The 16,658-nt window shown below is 37.3% G+C and overlaps 1 protein-coding gene across 6 annotated transcripts in view; it reads left to right on the forward strand.

Moving 5' to 3' along the window:
* Window positions 1–16,658, forward strand: part of ESRRG (estrogen related receptor gamma) — a 550,758-nt gene that overhangs the window by 522,512 nt on the left and 11,588 nt on the right. For all 6 annotated transcript variants that reach the window (XM_054690589.1, XM_054690590.1, XM_054690591.1 and 3 more), the window contains one exon: window positions 11,525–11,794. In XM_054690589.1, the coding sequence (XP_054546564.1) occupies window positions 11,525–11,794 (270 nt within the window). The remainder of the gene's footprint in view (window positions 1–11,524; window positions 11,795–16,658) is intronic.

Here is a 16,658-nt window from a genome sequence, read left to right on the forward strand (position 1 = left end):
CATTGTGGGTGGCAGGGGTTTGGTTTATATGCTCTGTATCTGTGGAGAATAGACAGGAAGACTTTTGCTCCCAAAAACAATTCTGCATTCATAAGGTTGAGTGATTCCAAAGCTTGCGTTGTCTTTGTTGTTTCATTTTAACTTGGCCAGTTCTCCAAATTGGGGCAGTCTAGGGAAGAAGAAGGGGAGGTGCAGTGGAATCGGCGGGGTTGCCTCTATTGTCAAGGAGAAGATAGCTGGTAGCCTCCCCAGTGGAACGGAAGCCAAGCTGTAATGGCTTAGCTCTGCTTGAGCCAGCAAACCCCAGCCGTGAACTTGGGAGTAAATATTCGTCAACAGATCTTCATTAGCCATAGAGAAAAATAGTGCGGTGGCCTGACTTGAAACTGAACTCTCTGAGTGAAAAATTCAAAGAAGCTGTTTTTCTGTGCTGGCCAGAGCAGAAATTATGCCCGGGTCTTTAAGCATAAACAGTGAGGGTTTGTAATATTGTTGGACGGTATAGTTTCAGGGTCAGCATGCTATAATTTCATATCTGAGGCATCTGTCTCATGGATAACATATTTCTTCTGAGTTCTTTCATGAATACATATGACACTTTTTTTAATGGCCTGGGCTGTAAATCCTTTCTTTAACTTGCGTTTATGTAGAAGACCTCCTGGTTTTTCTCTCCACCTCTCCTCCTTCGAGGGCATATGTTGGAGACACTGAGTAATAGTGTCTTTCTCTTTTAGGGAACTAGAGGAAGATGCTCCTGAGAGATTTTCATTTGCTTTTGCTTTACTTATACCCAGTGAAAATGAGAGGAAGGGAGATAGGAATGTTAACTCCAACTGCACCACCTCTCTGATAATTAGTGCTTCTGTTGGAGTTTGTATTTTTCTATCAAGGCACCAATTAGATAAATTTGAAAAGATTTGAAGACTTGTTATTTAAAATGGGCATAGAAATGATAAGTGCTTTTTTCTTAGAGATCCCAGGTAGAACCAATTCTCGCTCATCTCGGTGAAATGACAGGATGGTCACAAGTCTTTTGCCATTGGTAGCTAGCTGAAAGAAAATTTTCAAAATTGTAAATGAGCTCAGATGAGATGACCCAGGTTTTCAGGATGTTGATGCCATCCTGTAGCAAGTCAGCTGCCTCTGATGCAAGCAGATGCGTGTGGAGAAACTTTGCATTCCTCTGTTCTTGATTATGCTGTGTGATCCCAAACCGAATTGGGGAAAATCAAGCATTTCTCTTTACCTTCTTTTTTCTTTAATTTTTTTATTTATTACCCCCACTATAGTTCATGCTTAATTTATCCACTGCATCAAATGTGCTTTTAGACTCTTCAGTATCAAAATAGTATGTTGGGTGACATATAAAAGAACCAAAGCAGATATGGCTTGACTATTGATAGATTTCCTTTAAGGCCAGACTGTTCCCAAGAGAAGCATTTCATTTGAAAAGAAAACAAAAGATATAAAGCTTCTTGTGTGTGCAAAAGAAAATATACAAAAATTCTTTTTTTTTTTTTCAGGAAAAGAGAAAACAATCTTCATATTTTATTTTTTTACAAAAATTCATTTTTAATTAAAAATATATTTTTGGATGAGAAACACAGAGCATTAAATATTGCAAGTTTTAAAGGAAAATAAAAAATGCCAATAATTGGTCGTTTGTTTTTTTTTTTTAAAGTTACCCAGAATTACAGTTGGAGCTGTTTCTTCCATAGTCCTAAACAGAATTAGCAATCCATCTAGCTCTTGCTAAACTCTGACAAATAACTTGCTTTATTGGTAGCTTACTGGTTAGTTTATTAAAACTTTGCATGTTGGCAAGATCTATCTTCTTGTGTGTCTCTGTAGTTCTATTTTAGGTGAAAAATTATGCTGTCCAACAGATATAATCTGTCCTTATGTCCAAACTATCAGCTAAGTATGTGCAATAAATGGAAGATAGAGTTCATTCTAAAATAATGTGAACTAGTACTACTTTGCTCTCTGGTTTGGTGACCCCTTACTCCTACCTGACTTTAATTTTACGTAGAGCCTCCTTAGCTCACCCAGAATGTTAGCAGAAGGCTCACCTCATCATGCTTGTTCTACAGTAAATGGCATTGGTAACTCTTCAAAATTATTATATAAGATGGATTTACAAACCCGTTTTATAAACCTGAGACCTGTCTAAGTGCCATTGAAATGACAGTACCTCTTGTACATATGTAGTGAAAGGTCATACTGTACAAGGACTTGTCTGTGAGTGTCTAATTTGCTGCCTTAAAATGTGAAGGCCCTCAGTCCCTCAGTGCTGCTCCGCTGCTGTGTGTTGTGAATAATTTTGACATGTGAGTGTTTACTTAGTGAGAATGCACTGTCCTAAAATGGACTGAGAGGGAGAGGCCTTACCAATGCATTTGTATTATCTTGCCTTCTCTGTGCTGGTTTGGATTCAGGGAGAGAAAACCTTTACTGATAAAAACCTGGGATTTCTCAATATGCTTGCCTTTTCTTTCTTTCTTTTTTTTTTTAAGTGTGGACTGTAACTTCATCAGCAGTTTTTACTTGAGCCTTACAAAAAGTAGATCTGGAATAACCTAAGAATTTATTTTTTAAAAGTAGAAGACTTACAAATGTGTGTTCCTGCAAGGAAGGAAGAAATAAACATTTTATTTTTTTATTCCTGACTTTGCTAGGTTAGGATTTCAGAAATTTAATATCCTAGCTACAAAAAATAAATTTATACATTGTCAAAATAATTATACAACTAGAACAAAATAGAGACATTAATTACAGATACTTGTAAATAATAAAAAGGCACTGTGACATTATCACTGAATCTGTTGTGAACAGTTATTTGTAAATATAAGAGGAAGCAGTTAGGCCATATGATTAAAATGTTAAGTTTAATTACAAATTAAAAAGGATCTAGATGAGTCTGACAAGTTTAGGCAGGACTTATAGTAGTTCCAAAGAAAATCCTATGGGTCACACATGCCCTGCAAGCAAAGAGCTTTACACATAATCAGGAACTTAGTAAACATTTGTCGAATTGTGAAAAAATATCAGGCAATGTTTTTGTTATGTATTTCAGACATTTTTTTCATTTGAGAGGAGCTGATATCTGGAATGCTGTCCTCCTTCCTAAATTCCAATTTTTGAAAGCTAGCCAAGCACTTGTTAACAGAATTGTCCAACCATTCATTCATTTGGTAGGTTTTTATTGAGCACATGCTAAGTGACAAGCACTGTTAGAAATGCTGGGGACACAGCAAGGACCAAGACAGAGGCGTTCTCACCACTAAGAGCCCAGAAAACATGGCAGCTCACTGAGAGAGATAACATTGTATCCAATAGTTGACACCTCATAGCTTCTGTAACAGAGTTCCACAAAAGTGGATGGTTTAAAAAACTGAAATGTATTGTTTCACAGTGCTGGAGGCTGGGAGTCTGAGATCAAGTTGTGTCAATAGGGTTGGTTCCTTCTGGGGCCATCAGAAAGAACCTGTTCCATGATGTACTCCTAGCTTCTGGTCACCTCAAGTATCCTTTGTTTATAGATGACACTCTCTGTGTCATCTTCTCTTTGTTTTCTTTCTGTGTGTACATATCTCTGTGTCTCCCAAATTTCCCTCTCATTATAAAGATGCAATCATATTAGATTAGGGCCAGCCCAAATTATATCATTTGAACTAGATCTTCCATAGGACTCTATTTCCAAATAAAGTCACACTGACAAGTATTTGGAGTGAGGACACCAACATCTCTCAGAGGGACACACTTGAATAAAAAACATGGGCCAACTTAACCCCATGCAGGTGGAACTAGAACCCAGACATCAAGGTGACTGCGCCCCATACCAGAGTCTTCCCTCATACATCCCTCATTGGCCATAAGCCCTTCATGTTGGGTATCTGGCACTAAATGTTTTCCACAAACTGAAATCATCTTGGGAAATGTGTGCCAGCCTTTCAGATCCTCAAAGTCCCAGCGATAATTGGGAGGACAGGAGGCTTATTTAAAAGCTTATTTAGGGAGGGGAGGGACTGGGGTCAAAATAAGGGGGTTACAATTGTTTTGGGGAATATAAAAATAAAATTTATAAAAATTTAAAAAAATGAAAAATAAATAAAAGCTTATTTAAAAGCCTTACTTTTAAAATAAATATTAGGCCAAATTTGATGTAGCCTCCCTGAGAATGCCCTAAAAAGGCTAGTACCCTCCTGTGTCATACCCAGGCTGGTTGGTTTTCCTTAGGCTATGACTCAGGTCCTCGGAAAACCCTATGATACTTCAGTCCACCCCATGATTGGGAGAGCCAATCCATTCAAGTGCAGGTTATGACTTCAAAGCAATGCCTTTCCCCTACTCAGTGTCCACCTAGTCCCAAAATAAGACATAAATGTCCTTCTATAGGATTGTCTTTGGAGTCCTTTATTATCTAGTGCTGCTTTCCGTTTTCTTTATTTTTTTTTTCCTGGCCCACCAAATCTAGTCCCATCAAAAAGGGGAGCGTTACAGACAAGTTTCTAGGTTTCAACTAGTACAGCATAAAGGTTTTAGGAAAAGAAAGTTCTTAGCTTTCCCTCCTGTAAAGCAGTTCAGCCCATATTTGCTCCCATGTTCTTCTCTAACCATCTCTAATTCCATAGCTAAAATGGAAGAAGGAGAGTTGAGGTCAAGTAAGAGGGAGGTTGAAATAAGCTAAGGGAATTATTTCAACCTTCTGTGGTAGGATTGACACAGTAGGAAATTCAGACATGGTAGGGAAGTGGGATTTGCCTCTCCAGGTAGAATGATTCTGTATTCTGATTTACATCTATCTGCCTTCTATCTAGTTATTTTTCTCAGAATAAGTCAGGAATGGTTAAAAACCACCCACTCACACACACAAGCTCACTCATCATCATTTTGAGGTTTTCCTATGTTGCCACATGGGAATATTCTTCCTTAACTGCTGTTACATGTTTAATCTTTCTAGCAAACTGGCCTGGGAAACAAGGTCTCATTGCTAAAGAAAGTATATCCCCAGTGCCAGGGATGGGGGGCAGATTGTCCATGTCTCTGCCCATGAGTGAGCTCATCATAAGCAGCCTGAGTAGTGGCACCTGCCAACTCAGTTAACAGTGATGATTCTGTCTTGAACTGGTGACTATTTCCTTTACAATTCTTTCTCCCTTCCTTTGATTTATCACAACCATCCAGATCATTTGCTTAATTTTATAGATGGTGGTCAATTCTGCCACATCGATATAAAACAATTTTTTTTTTAATAATAAATTTTATTTTTATATTCCCCCATACAACTGCACATGCCCCATTCTGACCCCAATCCCTCCCCTCCTGGCCCCCGCCCCCCAAAAAGTGTCTCTGGTTCATAGTTTTTTGTTGATTTTGATTTTCACTTTCTTATAGTTATTCATTTTCCTGATCCCTTATTTAAGTTTTCTAGATTCCTGCTATGAGTGAGACCATCCGGTATTTTTCTTTTTCTTTTTGGCTTATTTCGCTGAGCATGATCCCTTCCAGCGCCATCCATGTTGCTGCAAATTGCATGTGTTTATCTTTTTTGAATGCTGAGTAATATTCCATGGTATATATGTACCACATCTTCTTGATCCAGTCATCTATTTTTGGGCATTTGGGCTGTTTCCAAAGCTTAGCTATTGTAAATAGTGCTGCTATAAACATAGGGGTGCAGGTGTTCTTTGGAATTGATGTTTCTGTGTCCTTTGGGTAAATACCTAGGAGTGGAATTGCTGGATCATATGGAAGCTCTATGTTTAGTAGGTCCAGAAATCTCCACACAGCTCTCCATAGTGGTTGGACCAGTTTGCATTCCCACCAACAGTGCAGGAGAGTTCCTTTTTCTCCACAACCTCACCAACATTTGTTGTTGCTAGTTTTTTTAAAACAATTTTTGAACCTGAGTCTGTCTTCCAGACAAATATGCACTTGTCCTGTTAAGACAATGGTTCTATAAAATATCTATACATCCCACTTGAAGCCTAAAAACAGAACTAAAGAAACAGATTTCTTACAGAAATGATCAAATTAGCAAGAAATGGAATTATCCCATTTGTTGCCAGTCATTCTCCATTTTACCCAAACTGACTATGTTTGAATCTAAATGACTGAGCTCTGGACTATGATCAGTCTAAACGAATCAAGAGTCAAAGGGTAGCATTGGAGGCATTATAGCTAAGGCTTAAATACTAACATAGTTCAGAGATAATAATCATCAGGCCATGCAAAGAAAATGTTTTTCTTCAAGTCTATGTCAGCTGATTGGCTGAATCAGGTAACACCAGGTAGATATCACCACGTCCATTTTGGGACTTTAACCACCTGAGTTACCTCAGACCCTATTGAGTTTCAGCCCATGAAACTGTGGAAAAAGAGACAGAAAAAAGGTCATTATACATATTAATGGAATGTCTGAAATATGTGTGTGTGTGTGTGTGTATATAAACTGAAATATGGATAACTATATATTAATAAACATGTTAGTATATATTACCTGAAATATATATTAATAAATAATATGTGTGTGTGGCAAGCCCCAAAGCTGTACTTTGTGATTCAGAGTAAGTGATTTATTACTCACATGTGAAAAGAGCAACCGCCTTAAAAATACAGAATGTATTTTGTCTCTAACAAGGTTTACGCATCTGGACAGCTGTTGATCATTAAGACCACATCTTAGTGCCAGTGTGATTCTTTTTTTGCCCTCGATTGTGAACATTAGGTTTATTTGTGTCAGAGGAGAAGAATCTAGCTTATACTATGCTGCTCCATCAGTGTCTCTCCACGAACTTCTTTTGCGATCTCAGTGAGTCGTTACAGTATAATTACAAACCTAGCATGTGATGCTAGTTGTTGTAAAGTGTCAGTTTTTTGTGGAACAGAGAAACTCCAGTTCCAAACCTGTGAGTGGCAAATCGATGCCATGATGAACTGATATTAGCAGACACCCTGAAGATTTAAACTGTGTACTCTCTGGTTCAGGGAAGCAGCAGAGAAGAAAATGCCTGGCAGGGGTTAAATCCAAATGGCTGCTTGGCAGCCTATTTCTGTCAACACTTGATTCAGGAAATAAACATTTATGCTTTCTGAAATGAATGTGTATTTTTGAAGACTAGCCATCAGATATTTTTTGCCCTTCACACTTTCAAATGCTTAGCCTTTTTTGTAGGTTGACTGCAAAGTGCATCAGTTTCCCAGGCTTAAAAAAAAAGCTTGACAAGAACCCATAGCCCCACTGTCAGCCTCCAAAGTTTCCAGGAAGAGGCAAGAGGGTAGCATGAAGCAGACTATCTTCAAGCCTGTTACTTCAGGGGCACCTCCCTCTCTAGTCCTTCCCAGTCATGCTATTCCCAGCTGGTTTATTTGGAGCATGCTGTCTCGCAGATAAACATGCTGTTAGACTGTGGGTCAAGGTAGAGAGCCGTTCTGCTAGCAAAGTGCCTGAGATACATTAAATGGTACTGACTTCAGGACAGAGATGTAGAGAGATCAGAGTCATCAGCCATGTGCACGGCATGGGCCATAGCTGGGGAAGAAAAAAGCAGTAATACGGCAGAACATTGAAAACTATAACCAGTCACACACCAGAGATTAAGATCCCAGGATGTACAAAACATACAGTCCACAACAGCACAACTGCCAAGCATATTTTATTTTACTTGGGAAAGAAGTTTCTCTCCAAAGATAACTAAATGTTACAGATGGTGAGGACCTCGAACTTACAGCCTAGCACTATAAAACATCACTCAAGGCTAGATGAATGCACAGACAAGCACTTATCATTTGGGCGCTAATATGGATGCACCAACACAGCAATAGTCCTAGAAAATTCTGTAGACCTAGACATGCCTTTTCATTTATTTCTTATCACACAGGTTTTTGTACTTTGCTCAGGTCTATCGATAAAAGTATTTTTTTCCCCTGTGTCTTGATGTATATAAACTAAGGCCGGTCCTCCTGAAGGGCAGATAGAAGAATTCTGTGAAGTGAAAATATAATCTCCATTATGTATTCAGGCTCCTGAGTGACCAGGTGAGGACCCCCAGCTCCTGAACAAGGCTGTCTCCCCAGGCCTTCAGGCAGGAGGAGTCTTTGTGGAGCTTCCAGATTGCAAAGGTGTAGGAGGAAAGGGTTAACATGTTGAGATTTAGCTCTTTCTAGGCCAAGAAGAAATAGAACCCAGACTTTGATTTACATTTTCCAATGCAGAAATTACCCCCTTTTCAAAGGTTTTACAAAAACGATACCACCTTTAATCAGTTGAAATAGACTCTAACATATCAAGCAAACAAATTTGTCAAACCTTTTGTGCTATAGCCAACTCCCCAGCTGCCCAGACTCTCCCTCCTCCCCCACCCCCATAGGAGATTCTTTCTTTACCTTTTGCCTTCTTTTCATTTCCTTAAGAACTAAAAGGAAAAAGTTAGGTTTCTAGGAAAGATAAACATCCCCACACACTCACAGAATGGTTGACATCGAAGAAACAAATGGCAGGGTCAACCTCAAAAAATGAAATTTTATTGCTTTGGCTTAATTAAACCTCAAAGAAATGGGTGAAACATTGTTGTGGCTGAAAAATTGTTAATTTGTAAATCACAGGGACAAAGGGGGCCCGCTGCAACTTTAAAGTTTCCGTGCACGTAAATGTCGATAGCATGCCTTCTCCATCATCAGCACTAAATTCACATTGATGCCTCTTTTCTTCTCCGTATTGATCCTTCCATGAGAACGTAGATTTGTATCTGTTAATTAATGCGTCCTGAAACAGCGTTTGTATTAATCAGGCAGATAAGAAAAATTGGATGCCTGCACCCTCCTGACAACCGTAAAAGTGCTGGCCCTGATAAAATCGTGGATGGACCTCAATAAAAAAGTTCCTCCTTCCACTCAATAAACTAATCATCCTGCTTTTAATTATTCGGCAGAAAGATGTTTGGAGATTGGAGAATGTGTAAATCTATTTACTAACGGCAGTGTCTGGGAGGGAGAATGGTGCTGTCACAGAGTGTGCTGCAGCGACCAGCTCTGTCCATCTGCTGCAGCGGAGGCTGCTTCCTGGGAGCCTGCAAAGGCACAAGAAAACTAAGGCAAATTGAAAATACCCTTTCTGCTCAGAACTTTCCAGACAGTCATTTATTTTTGAGTGGCTTCATTTACAAAAGAAATGCCTACTTAGCCCCCTTTCTTGTGTTACATTATTTAGTTTGCTTGGCTGCTCTTTTTCTTCTGTGTGTGTGTATGTGTGTGTGTGTGTGTGTGTGTGTGTGTGTGTGTGTGTGGTGTGGTGTGAGTTTGTTATTCTTAGAAGCAAAAGCAATGGACCCATGCCTCCTCAGATTGACCATTGTTTGTTTTGTTTTTTTTCTCTTTGGAATCCCTGTTTAAAAATGTTGTTGTAGTTCTAATTCTAAGAGGATATCTGGTGCATTCAACCCCACACAGCAATGTCAAAAAAAAAATAATAATAATAGAATGATAAAAAGAGAAATAGACCTACACAGCCAGTTTAAAAGACTATCCATTAGGTAATATGTAAGCAGCTTGATAAACAATGAGAGAAATATGTTTTACATTTATCTTCAGACCCCCTTAAGAAAAGCATGACTAATCCCTCTTGATGATTTTATTAAACACTTAGACTTGATGATGCCCTATGGCAAAACCCTGCTTCACCAACAGGCCAGGAAATCATTTCTTTTTTTCCCTTTTTGTGCTGTTATTTCTAATATCACATGGGATATGACCAATTTGATATGAATAAAAATGACAACAAGAATGAGCCTGATTGGGAGCCTAGGAAGGTTGGGCATCAGAGATATTTATGATTTGGAAAATGGGGTCTGGATGGGGAGTGAAAATAGATTTTGTAAGTTGCATTATGAAAATGTTGTCCCCTCTTTTAAGATCCTGGTGGCAGAAACTTCCATCATGGTACCATTGTCCACAAAAACTCAAGGGGTGTTTGGTCACCTTTGGAATCCCTGGGTATAAACTTGGAAATGAAAGTGAACATTTAAGAAACATTACTTTTATTAGGAACCTCAGGAAACATATGACTCAGCATCAGATATCATAACTAAACTTTTCTTTCAAAATCTGGATCTAGTCTCTCTCGATCTAGTCTCTCTCTATATCTTCATTTCTAACTAGGTTTTACTTGTACTGTATTTTTAATTTTTAACTATTTTTTCTATTATACCATTCTCTTTTTTATTTCATTTTGCATAAGATTTCTTAAGTTCAGAAGGGAGTTTAAAAATGCATGTGTTTAGGGGCCTCCTTGGTGGCACAGCGGGTGGAGTGCTGCACTGTGAAGCTGTCCGCATCCTCTGCAGCACTAGTTCGATCCCCAGCCAGCCCAGGAGAAACCCACATGGCGTGGCAGACCTCTCCTGCCTCAGCCGCTGCTCCCCTCAGCAGTGTCTTCAGTCTGTCTTCCTGTTCTGCAACCCACTCTCTCTCGTGAATTCTCTCACCCTCTCATGCCTCTGACGTACCCCAGTTCTTGTATAAATAAATAAATCTTTTTAAAAAATGCAAGTGTAAAACCAGACAAGATTTTTAGTAATGAATTGAAGCAGTCATTCAGATATTTCAGATAAAAATAATTCAGAAAATAGCTGCACTTACTGAATGCCTATTATCAATTTGTTTCTTGTTGGGTGTTATATTCCCCCAAACAAAAATTAGGCTACACACCATCTCACTTAAAAAAAAAAAATTAGGCTACAAATACATTGTCTTGTTCAAGGTGAAATGGTCAGTAGCTTAGTGGAGCCAGTATTTAAATCCAGAATCTGACTCTTTATATATCCACCAAACCCCACAGCCTCTGTATTTAACTTTTCAAATAACTGTATCATAATATCAAACATATACGGTGGTTTTTCTGTTGGCTAAAGAGATCATTCTGCTGTCTTTTCTCTTTTATAACAACAATCATCATTTAAAAAATGTGTTCATGTCAAATATCAATGGGGACAGAATGTCCAATTAGAAAGGTTCTTTGGGGGTAAGCATGCCCATCACACAGTGCTTGTGATTATCATAGAGAAATAAGCCCAAACTACACTCAACTCTGTGGCCTAAATTGATTGCGTCCCTTTATTTTTTAACTTTCTCTTTTACACCTTTAGGTTGTTTATCAATGGTAGATTTTAGAGGTGAGGTAGTTGAACACTGGCCTTCCTATAATACATTAAAGGCTTCAGCCAGAAATCAAGTCGATTTAAAAACGACATGGTTCTTTATTCCAGGTGAAAGAAACAAAACTACTTCTCTACCATATTCCCATAAGTGTGTCTATAAAACCCAGAGAAAATACCAACAAGTTGAAGCTGATGGGTGACTTTTCCTTTGCCATTTGCAAAATGGTCAGGGAATTGTTTAAGAGCATCTAATGAAAGCTCAGCATAATTTTGAGCACTGATGCAGAAGCGGAGGACCATATGAAACTAATGTTGCATTATGAAATTATGGCTGCAAAGTAACTTGATCTGCCCATCTTCCCTCGCAGGCTTCTCCACGCTGTCCCTGGCCGACCAGATGAGCCTCCTGCAAAGTGCTTGGATGGAAATTTTGATCCTCGGTGTCGTATACCGATCTCTTTCATTTGAAGATGAACTTGTCTATGCAGATGATTATATAATGGATGAAGACCAGTCCAAATTAGCAGGTCTTCTTGACCTAAATAATGCTATCCTGCAGCTGGTAAAGAAGTACAAGAGCATGAAGCTGGAGAAAGAAGAATTTGTCACCCTCAAAGCAATAGCTCTTGCTAATTCAGGTTGGCATATTGACATGGGTGTGTTTATCACACTCTTTAATGTCCGTTTTACCTCTTCCCTTAACTTTGTCAGAGATTTTCGAGACCCAGTTGTAAGTTCTGATGGGTGTCAGCAAAATTATAATCATTACAGCTTTCTAGTGAAAAGTTAGAAATATGAAAAATCTGCTTAAAGGGAATTGTTTTTCTTTTATTTACCTATTGAAAACTTATACCACCTAATGCATTTACTAATTTGGACCATGACAAAGCAACACTCATGCAGAAGTAAACTAAGTGGACACTCTCGGTACCAAGTTGAATCCATTGTCTTGTGTGAACCAGTGAAAATAAGTGACCTATGGATACATACAATCTGTTTTTTTCCCCACAAAAGTTGCATAATTGTCCTCTGGAAAAATATAATTAGTATTTTTCTTACTTTGTCTAGAAGTCAAATTCAGCTGAGGGAGTATTTCCCTCAAAGGTACTAGTTATGCAGGAAGGGTGAAGAATTATGGGAATAAATGGTCTTTGCATTTGAACGGAAATATACTAAAATAGGAAGCAACCTCTGATAAGTAAAAATCGTTGGTGCTTTGTTGTTTTCCCTGTGTGCCTCTCCTAATGCTTTATCGTGGTCTTAAGTCTCTCTTAGAATTTGCATAAAGTTCAGGCTAGATCCCTTCTTAATGACATGCCGATCCATTAGATACCTGCACGTCAATAACATGCTCTGCCGCTATGTACCATTGACAGTCACACCGTGCCCCTCCATCTGCTTTTGTTTTGACCCTATCTTTGAACTTTATCTTGGTTGCTGGCCAGTAGTTTTCCCTTTAATTACAAGAAGGAAACTGTCAATAAAATCTGTTAAATGGGATGCAATGAGTGGCTTGAATGGGCGGACGGCTATTTGTTCAAATTCTGCAGCATTCAAGGTATTGACAGTTTGTTTTCTGGGGCCATATGTGACGATCAATCTCAGGCTGGGCTCAGCCGCGCTGAAAAATGAAAAACCAGATTGCTTTTGCTTACTTGTGGATGACGACTTTGTGATTTGGCGCGGTCCTAGGGAGATGAGACCTTCTGCCCAAATTGCCCCCATGAGAGCTAGGGACGCGTGACTGTTTTTAGAAATAATTTTTAATTGATTTTGTAATTAACAGTTCATCTGCAATATTGATGCATGAATCCGCGGACAGATAGGAGGGAGATTGTTTTCAACAATGAAGTTGTATTTTGCTATTTGTCTTCATAATGGAGTTTAGCATTTCACACTTATAAATGTGAATATAGTCGTCTTCCTCACCACAGCATTCCCAGGTCTGCTCCTTCTCCCCTGTGAAACAATAAATTATGACTCTTTATCACAAATGGCATCATTGTTACAAACCCTCAACAGCCCCTTGCCTGCTCTTCAAAGACGGAAGTGAGAGATAGGAGAGACATTTTCTGAGAAGGATTACTTGGCATGGACTTTACATTATAGCATCTCTCCTAATTAAATAAAGGATTTTGCAGCAATGGTCTAGGGAAGAATTTTTATTTGGTAATCATAAAGCAATTCTATTTAAAACATTTACTTGGTTAATTATTTCTAAAATATAGTCAGCATGTTTTATGTTGCTTCAAATGGCTTTCTAAGGTTATTAACTAATCAGGATTGCTGAGGATTACTAAAACTGAAATTTAAAATTGTGTATGTTAGATGTATACTTGGCGGCTATGGATTATAGTTTAGTCTACCTGAATGAATTCATAGTAACATTTCTGTCTGTTGTTTAGATGTATACTCATTAATATTTTGATATATGAATATTTGAATCCCACATTCTTTGCTGTTAGAGGAGGTGACCTACTCTAGGGCAGTGACTGGTGATTAGAAAGTCTTTAAAGAACTAGTTCACTCTTTCTTCTGTATGGCAAGAAATAGTTAATCCCTCTCTTTTCTTACCAAAGTATTGGGTAGTATTACTTTCTCTCAAAAAAACTGTCTTGGTGTCACAAAATTTTCCTGCAAATGAGTCTAACATTTTTAAACTTCTCAGTACCAAGAAAAATTAATTGAATCAGAGTCATAATTTAAAAAAAAAAAACTACATACTATATGTAAGGACTATTTTAACATCTAAATCGTGGTACCTATCTTTTATTGTATAAATTTGTCCTTTTACCTATCATCTTAGAAGCCCTATAATTTTAGCTTAAAATAGCCTATTAAAAAGTTATTTCCTTTGATATTATCAATATGATGTTATTTTATTCTTTTTTTGACCATTATTTGGAGGACAACAATAAATTTATAGATTCATTCTTACTTTGATCTAGTGTAGCTATCTTAAATTTGCTTATAAACTAATAAACATAATAATGGTTTAGTATATGGAAAGAATGTGGCAATCTGCTAATATTTTTCATAGACACCCAAAAATCCTCACAAATTTTGTTTTAAGCTTTAGAAATTTCCGATTAACGTAAGTGAATTTTTATGTGAAAAAAAAATCTAGTTTAGTGTTATTTACATAGGCATCTTACTATCTCTGTCTGGCTATAGGGGTTAACAACCATTGTCTCATTCATCTAAATCTTCCCTTATTTTAAACATGTGTCTTTATTCAATAATTATAAATGTTGTGCCTAGAAAAGGGGAATTGGCTTCCTGATCATGATGTTATAATTTTTGTAGCTATGATTCTGTTATATGTGAATTTAGGAATAGATTTAACAGAACATCATTGGAAGTATATTCCCTCTCTGTAGATCTAGGACCAAAAAGCCAATATATCATGAACCAGTGCTGGCGTTCTCATATTCAGATGTTTGAAAATCCTAAATACTTGTTCCAATTTTATTTTTGAAGGTAAGAAGCTCACAGGTTTCTTATATGGTGCCATCCCTGATGTAACTCTGTGGAGTCAAATTCCAAAAGGAAAACTTAGGTCATAATTTTAAGCAGTTCACTCACACATGATCAAGAGATTAGTCTGCTCTTTAGAATTCTTTCCGTTTGGGGAATTCTATGATTCTCTAATTAATTTTAAGCCTTTACTGGAAAATATCATGAAATATTACTACAAGCACTTTTGAATAAGATTATTTCATGCTATTCTATTTTCTGGATTGGTTCTATTGATTCTTATGTCAAGGGATTTGTTTGAAACTATTATCATTGGCCTCACAATAATATACACATCTATATATAGTAGAAGATTAAAAGCAGTTTATGACTAAAAGTTTTCCTTAGTCTGATCATTGTTTTTTGCTCAACTCACTAGACTCTCAAGTTCCATAGCTACTGCTTACACCCTGACTACTGTCACCCAGTGGGATATAACTTTAGGCACTTGAGCCCATTCAAGAATAAACAGAATCCACACACTTAAAATTGAGTTTTCATTTTACTTCTTCACAATATTTCTGGAATCATAGCACCTCTTGATATAAAGCTGCAAGCCACATTTTGGTCATCAAACTTTAAAACATAATAATAACCGCTGTATGATAATATTCCTGGTTGTTCTTGAGGCCAAATGTTATGTATATAAAATTGGGGTGTAATTTCAAGGAATAGAAAGTTTAGGTTTGTGGTAGGATACTGGAATGGAGGACATAATTGGATACCATATGAGTTTGGTTTAGTGCTTTTAATCTTACTATCATTATCATTCCTTTATGGTAGACTTTTAAATATGTTTTTCCTAATAAGTCCCCAAGGAAATATTAACACCACAAATACTCTCTATATAATTTTGTGCTGCACATATCTATCTATCTATCTATCTCTCTCTCTCTCTCTCTCTCTCTCTCTCTATATATATATATATATATATATATATATATATATATTTCACTGAAGAACTTTTTTCCTACTTTCCAATTCTAAATTTCAACTCCTTTGAGACTGCATGGCTTAACTGCTTGACTGTTTTCTTTGCAAAATGAGGCAGGTGAATTAAGTAATGGCTGGAATCCCTAAGTGGCCTGAAGCTATTGTCAATTAATTTTGATTGTGGGTGGTGTGTTCGGTCATATATTTTGCATATGATGTGTGTATCTGAAGTAGGTTCATACAGATATGTGACTACTGTGGGAAGAGGGTTTTATTTCTATTCACAAATAAATATGTACTCTGTCTTTAAAAATGGTCAATGAGGAAGACTTTCATCATTGCAATTTCACATCTGCCAACCTAAATTGATATTTTAAATCTTGTTTGGAATTTGGTATCCGCAGTCTTACTGCCTGCTTGTAGTTTGGGTAGTATGAAACTACCCAGGAAAGTGACAAAAAGAGACAAAATGTTTACCAGACTCATGGGTAGGTGTTGTATGGTAGGTAGATGTTTTTTCTTATCTTACCCAAACCAAACTATAACTTATATTAGGTAAATCAGAACTCAAAAGTATGTCTTTCCATTTCTTAGTCTACTTTGGCTTTTGCTTCAATCTACCTTCACTATGGATTATTTTAATTTTATCTGAAATGATCTATTTCAGAAGTATTTTGTTGTTGTTGTTCATTTAATGCAAAGCTTAAATTTCTTACATAGTATGGGTATCTCAAATGCTTTAAATAAAAAAGAAAAGGGTAAACATTTCTCATCATACTGAATCATCACTCAGCCTTGACATGGTATAGTGATTATTTGCTGCAAGTGGATCTGGATAATAAGCACATAAAATACTTCACAGTTGCTTTATTTTAAAGGAAGGCTTCATTTTCATTACTTCAGGTCTTAAGATAATGAGCAATCTGTTACAAAAGCTTGTTAACATGGTACAGATCACTTGTGATGCCGTGGAAATTTGAAATAGTTACCACTCAAGTCAGTGTTCACTTACAGAGTATGCTGATCTTTAGCACTTCTAGTAAAAGAAGAAAG

This window comes from Talpa occidentalis, unplaced genomic scaffold, assembly GCF_014898055.3.
Source record: "Talpa occidentalis isolate TD23 unplaced genomic scaffold, MPIMG_talOcc4v2.1 talOcc4.8, whole genome shotgun sequence".
Classification (NCBI taxonomy): domain Eukaryota; kingdom Metazoa; phylum Chordata; class Mammalia; order Eulipotyphla; family Talpidae; genus Talpa; species Talpa occidentalis.